The 7,123-nt window shown below is 36.2% G+C and overlaps 1 protein-coding gene across 1 annotated transcript; it reads right to left on the bottom strand.

Annotated features, from left to right (window-relative positions):
* Positions 1–4,749: 4,749 nt before the first annotated feature.
* Positions 4,750–6,068, bottom strand: LOC125278753 (cytochrome c oxidase subunit 8A, mitochondrial-like). The gene is made up of 2 exons (XM_048208094.1): positions 5,884–6,068; positions 4,750–5,192 (listed from the first exon to the last, which is right to left on the bottom strand). Exons 1-2 carry the CDS (start codon positions 6,001–6,003, stop codon positions 5,082–5,084), a joined length of 231 nt encoding a protein of 76 aa, XP_048064051.1. The 5' UTR covers positions 6,004–6,068; the 3' UTR covers positions 4,750–5,081.
* Positions 6,069–7,123: the final 1,055 nt, after the last annotated feature.

Below are 7,123 nucleotides of genomic sequence, written 5' to 3'. Positions count from 1 at the left end.
TAATAAAACAGACAGTGTGTCAAAGTGGCTATTAGGTAGTTGTAAGTGCAGGTGCGAAGTAAATTATTATATCTGAGATAATATTTCTGAGCTAAACACGCGTTTTTATGGACACACAGAAGAAAGCCTTGTCTATAGGCTCTGCCTCGATTTGTGTCTCAAGTCAATCAGTTTGGCTGTTTGAGAGATAGAGATCAAGAGATTAAGATTAAATGTAAATTTAAAAGTGATTATAGTTGCAATAAACGTGTTAAATCCATCGCAGCGAAGGACTATTATTCTGCTGAACTGAACAGCGGAAGAACTGATGACGGCACAGTTTAATGTTTGGTTGACCAATCAGCGGAAAGGGGCGTTTCATTCCCGCCCACATGTTGGGAACAAATATTCAAGTTGTTTATTCATTTTCTACCCCTTGAAAAATCAAGCCGAATTCTTGTTTTTCGTTTTGTTAGAAAAAAAATGAAAAACGAAAAAGGTGCCGTTTTTCATTTTCCGATTTCATTATTAAATCAAAAAACGAATGACCAAAAGATACACGGACCCCTACCTGTTATTTGACCCCCTTTTTTGCACATAATATAACATAGACTACATGGTTACATTCATGTTTGTTTTCAGAGCCTTCAACATGAACATTGTTTGTAGGAAAATATTGGGCAGAATGTGAAATTTTTTTTTTTTTTTTAAATTAAATACAGATTTTTTTTATATAGTTCAAATAGAAAAATATACAAAATACCAAGATTATACATCGCCATTCAGCCCAAAAATAGAGATGATTTTTTGTTATACATTGTATCACATTATTAGATACATTACATAACAATTAGCCTATTCTGCATCTCTAATTCTTTTTTCTTTTCTTTTTTTTTGTGCCCCCCCAAAAAATTTTAGCACCAGCCGCAACTGCAAATAACATAATTTAGGCCTATAATTTAATAAGATGCATATTTTTGCTTGTTTAACAACAGTTAGGGTGGCAATATAAAAGTTGAATTGGTCAAAAACAGTTGTACAGTGAATCATTATTGTGAATTATTAGTGAATCATTTTTGTGAATTTGTTCATTTAAATGAATCATACTTTCAAACGCTATGCGAGTGAGAGGAGCATTTGGGATTGCAATTTTCCATTGCTACATATTGAAGAGAAGATCGTTTATCATGAACCGATTCACTAATAAATCAGACTTTCCAACATTATGTGACGAGAGGACCATTTAAGATGGGCCAATTAACTAAAATGAATACATTTTCCATTGCTATTGAAGAACCGTTTTTAGAAGAATGAATCTGTCAAGATTACTAGTGGGAGAGCCCTAATCAGCCACTAGAGGGCACTCCAACACGGACTATTGTTCACCTCACTTGGACTTCAATTCCCATAACCCACTTCCCGGACTCATTATCCCGTTCATTGCACCCAGCTGTTTTGTTTCATCATTAGTGTCTATTTATACCTGGTTTGTCTCTGCTTTTGTATTGTGGTTTCACTTAATGTCACCGGCTTCTGTTTGTGTTTTTCTTTGTTTTGTTTAGACCAGGGATGGGCAACTTCAGTCCTGGAGGGCCACTGCCCAGCAGAGTTTAGCTCCAACCCTAATCAAACACACCTGAACCAGCTAATCAAGGTCTTTAGGATTAGTAGAAAGTTATAGGCAAGTGAGTTTTTATCAGGGATGGAGATAAACTCTGCAGGACACTGGCCCTCCAGGACCGGAGTTGCCCATCCCTGGTTTAGACTGATCTTTGGATTTTGACCCCTGCCTGTTTGGATTACGTGTTTGGATTACCCCATTAAAGCTGCATATGGATCTTACCTTCTCGTCTCTGTGCATTACGTGACAGAATGAAACTAGCTACATATGAGAGGGAAAGAGTTTGCCGTTTGATTATTCCCTCAACCTACTTAATACAGCGATATAACATAGCAAGAGAAAGCTGTCATGCTGCTATTCACTCTAATAAATGCTGAGTTGTTTCAACCCATGTTTGGGTCGAATATGGACAAACCCAACCAATTGGCTTAAAATTTAATTAAAAAATGTAAACCAACGGTTGGGTTTGTCCATATTTGACCCAAACATGGGTTGAAATAACCCAGCATTTTTTAGAGCTAAGTTAACAGCAGCTCTAGTTTTAGTTAGTACCCAAGTAGGACCCAGAACATTATGTTAAATGATGAAAAGTGATGAAGCAACAGCAATCCTGACCATATTGGGTTATTTTGTTATATTTCTTAAGACTAGAAATGCATCTTGCTTCTTTTATGAAGACTTGGACTTATAGAAATAAATTCATGTTACCACAATGAAGCTTAATCTCAACATTCCTGCTGTTCTGGAAAAATAAACAATGGGGATTCTAAAGTACTTGAGACCAGGGTCCCTAGTCTGTAGAAAATGGATGCATCCTACTTAGCAACTCATTTTAGTGACTAATTGAGTCCCATGTCTAAAAGCACATGTATTCTATATGCTGAAAACTTTTGGTTTAACAGCGAACTTTTTTTTATCAGCAATTTATCAATTTTGCTGAAATAAGTCAATTTCCTTGCTGCAATCCCCATTCATTTTCCCCTTATAGCAGACATACAGTAAGTAAACTAAATAAACTAAACCCATGTTCTCTGGGATTAATTCATGGTAATTTTCTCCAGGTTCTTGAAATGCCAAGCTAACAGGGAACATTCTCAGAACTTTGGATAATGTTCTGGCAAGGTTTCAAATTTATGAACAAAATTGTACAAAATAAAGGAATGTTCTTTCAAAGTTATCCGGTCTTTAATATTGATGTTCTCAAAACAATAGCACAAAAATATTATGTATACATCATTCATGGAACTTTTTTAGTTGGATGTTCATCTAACATTTTTTTTAATGTTAGCCAGCTACTTGTTTCTAAATGTTTCTAATGTTTGCAAAATGAGAAAAAAAGTTTTTTTAAATCTTAAAAAAATAAAATAAAATAAAAAATGGATGTTTGGAATGTTCAGAGAACCTTCAGAAATAATATTTCATAGCTTAATATGACCATTAGCAAATCATTCTTAGAACAATTTTTTGTTGAGTGGCTAAATACAGGTATAAAATTAAAAAAAGGCCTGTGTAGTTAATGTGAACAGCATCATGATCTACTAAACTTTTGACCGTTGTGTCCTTAGCCTATCACATAATGGAGTTTCCTTTGCTTCAAAACTCATGGACAAACAATGATTGTATCATGTTAGTGTTTGGGATGTTATCAAGCACATCAGTGTTCTGTGTAGTTTCCTCGTGTATACAGTCCTTTCGAGATGCTCAATGTGGGTGGTAGCTTGCCATTTAGCCGGCAGCTGTCACCTTGCAACTCTAGTCACTAGTGAAGCTTAGCAGGGTTGAGTCTAAACTTGAATGAGAGGCTCCTATGTACATTTATAACACTATACTTAGTATTGTATTACCTTTTCATCAGTTTACAAAAGAAAATATTTAACACTGCTGTGAGGGTGTTTCTAATACAACGGCTGTTGGAGTGACGGTAACGTTGACATCTTTCTCTCTTTATCTTTCTCTCTTCTGACTTCTGTTATCAGTCGCTCTGTTTTTTCCCTCTATTTGAAGGTTGTGAAATCACTATTGTTGAGTTTATCTTTTGTTATTTGAGAAATGGGGACACAAAAATATATATTTAATGTATTCTCTTATATCCAATTATGACGACTTCCACTTCGAGAAACCTGGACACATGAAAAGGTCAGGGGCACTGTATTGTAAAAAGCCACTGTTCTTCAGATGAGATGTTGAACTGAGATCCCGAATCTTTGTAGTCAGGTTGTTTCTTAACATCAATATGGGTTTAACCTGATGCCCTAGCCAAATTTGCCCACTAGCCAGCCATGGCACGTCTGTAAGGTCAAGTGTGGCAGTGCCCCACCATAATATTCATCCAAAACAGAGACATCTTTGTGAACTGAATCAATAATAAATTGTAAATGTGTTCAGAACAAACATTTTTTTCTGATTTTCTAGACTATTTTAAGTGGTTAAGTGAGCAGGATGTATTAAAATGGCTTCGGCAGGCGTGTATTAGCCTACTAAGCAGGGCTACAGCGCCCCACAATTTTCCTATGTAAATCTACAGAAGAATCAAGTTTTAAATAGGAAAAATATTGAAACTCTTTGGTCATTTTTGAGATGCTAATGGTCTAATCAGATTCAATGAACTATGCTAAGCTATGCTAAAAGTGGTACCACCAGACCCAGAGATCGGCTGAATGGATTCGAAAATGGTAAAACTCAACTGTTTAACTCTAGGAGAGTTGGAAAATGAGCCTATTTTCAAAAAAGTGGAGTGTTCCTTTAAGGCAAAATAGCATTTTATGCGTGTGTTGTGTGAACTTAAAGCCTGTCAATCAACATTAGTGTCACCCTCAGGCTGAATAACACAACCTCTGCCTGTTCTGCCTGTGTTCAGCGATTACAATATAAAGCTTACAAAATGTTTATCATAAACTGGCGCTAAAACCCGTAATCTGTCCTACCTAAATTTACGGTCAGGAGCTGCTACTGCCACTGGCCTTCTAACCATCTTCACCTATGAAATGGCCACGTCACTTGTTCCTTATTCAGTCTCTTCTCAGCTTAAGGGACATAATAGCCTAATATTGAAGTGATTTTTCTCAACAAAAAAAAAAAAAAATTATAATTTCTGTGTATACTGAGCAGTGCCTCCAAGGCAAGATCAATTATCACAGTGAAACAGAAAGTTATCAACCAAAACAGATGGTATAAAAAACTTTATTACAAGAAAAAGCAGTCATGTTGCATGTAGTAAGGGCCACTGCTTATAATGGCATTAAGGGCCACAGTCCTAAGGCATTAAACACCATGAAAATATTTCTTATTAGACTCAAATGGGGCAAACAATTGTTTAACCATATTATTTGATTATTGGATAATTTTATTCATGTATTCTTATACATATTATTATGTGATGTTGCTCATGATGTTGTATGTTTTAAAGATCTAATTTTTTCACTGGAGGTGTATAATGCTTTAGAGGCAGCCAGGTCTGATGTGGTACACCGGTGTGCATTCTTCAGGACGGTGGGGGTTTTGCTCTCTGCCGATATTCAGGGATGTGTTGCAGAATCCACCCGGCAGGGGCCAGGAGGGCAACGGCAAACACAGACATAATCAAGAAACTTTGCTGCAGAAAAACACAGGAATATGCAAATGAAATTGAACAGCTTTACATACTTAGAGAATTTGAACCAATATTTAATTCAAAACAGTAATATTGTGAAATAATAATACAATTTAAACTGTTTTCTATTTAAATATATTTTAAAATGATTTGTCCAATGTATTAGAATTGACTAAATTAAATGCAGTTATCTCAACTTTTGGAAGTAAAACTCAAAACTCAAAAAAAAAAACCATCCAGAAAAAGAGACAAAATATCATTTGAGTTGAGATTTTTCTACAGTGCAGTCTTTGGTCTCACTTGAGCCTTCAGAAATCATCCCAATATGCTAATGAATCATATATATATGTTTATACATATGCATATAAAATGATAACATAAATAGAAATAATAATAATAATAATAATAATAATAATAATACAGGGCATATGAGTTAATAAATAACAGGGACATTTTATAGACCAAAAATTAAAAGGATCAGTCACAGAGCAAAAAACTTCTAAATTTGTTGTTTTAAATGTTTACTTGATCTGACATTGTAATTTTGTTCTTGTCCAAACACAAATATTATGTTCTACAATTCAAGGAGTTATCCGAGCTTATCCCATTATCTCCATTGACCTCAGTTAAACTAACTTAGGCTGATACCATGAATCTTTGCAACCTTTTAGGATTTTGTAATTATTTCACTCACCCCAGGTCCGATCTTGCTTTTGGGTGGCTTGCTGTAGATGCTGGAGTTGCGTTTCTGGACAATATCCCTTGCCCTGCAGACTGTCACGGGCTGCACAGCTCCCCTCAGAAAGGCCAGCATCCCACCAGCTGTAAGGGTCAGTCTGGATGCGTCTGAGAGAGAGAGAGGTTAAGGGAGAAGGAAAAAGGGGATGTTCACTGAGTGCAACCGCTGGGTTTCCTGCATCAGGACTGCTGAAGAGAAAATAGATGTATCCTGTCATAGATGTACACCCCCCCCCCCCCCCAATAATTAGAAATGGCCAAATTGTCCCCATCCCAAAAAAAAGTATTCTTGATGCTGTTGCTCCATTATGCACTGCGCTGTTTGTTGTTAGAATGACAGAAAGCTTTAAAAGTTACATTCTTAGTCCTCATCCCTGTCAAAATGATTGAGATGGCCAATCAAATCAAAGAAGACAGGTCTTACCATTCACAGAAGATGAGCGTGAATTCCAATGCGACACTTAGTTTTAGCAGTGAATGAGTGTGTGGTAATAGTAGCTCAATGTTTAATATTTGATGACTGTTTTACAATAGTTCAGCAACCGATACATACAAACTATGCAACTTTTTTATGAAATTTCACAGTTTTGAATCAAAAATATGCTATTATTTACATTATTCATGTAATTCATAACTGAATGTGATGAGACAAGAAACGCCCCCCCCCCCCCCCCCCCAAAGTTCAAGACATGGTTACCACATGGGTAGCTTATAACATCATAACTTATCAAAGAACCAAACATGACATTGTCCTTATTTATTTTGTTAGCTCAAATTGCTAGTTTTGTGGTGAACAATTCATCAGTGCGAGTCAATCCACACAAAAAAAATTGTTTGGCTTCGTAATATTTAATCAAAATCTGAAAATGCTCCTCCCCTCTGCAACGGTGCCCCTTCTCTAATGACATCAGTTTGACGACTTGGGTTGAAATTGCTTAAACCACTCCCCTCCAACCGTTAGTCTACTATGAGAGAGATGGAGAGGAGGAGCGCTAAAGTCTGCCCTCTATTCAATATTCCGTTTCACTTAGAAATACATCACAGCACTGGAGAAAAGTCGTTTGCAACTTCCGGTTCACGCGGACTTTAATGAGTTACATCAACTCACGTTGGCCCATAAAATTATAAAAAGCTTGAACTTTTCCTAACCTTACAGATGATGGACAAGCAAATCACATTTGGCTTATAATATAATG

This window comes from Megalobrama amblycephala, linkage group LG11 (assembly GCF_018812025.1).
Source record: "Megalobrama amblycephala isolate DHTTF-2021 linkage group LG11, ASM1881202v1, whole genome shotgun sequence".
NCBI classification, from domain to species: Eukaryota; Metazoa; Chordata; class Actinopteri; order Cypriniformes; family Xenocyprididae; genus Megalobrama; species Megalobrama amblycephala.
This window is presented reverse-complemented; position numbering and strand designations above follow the sequence as displayed.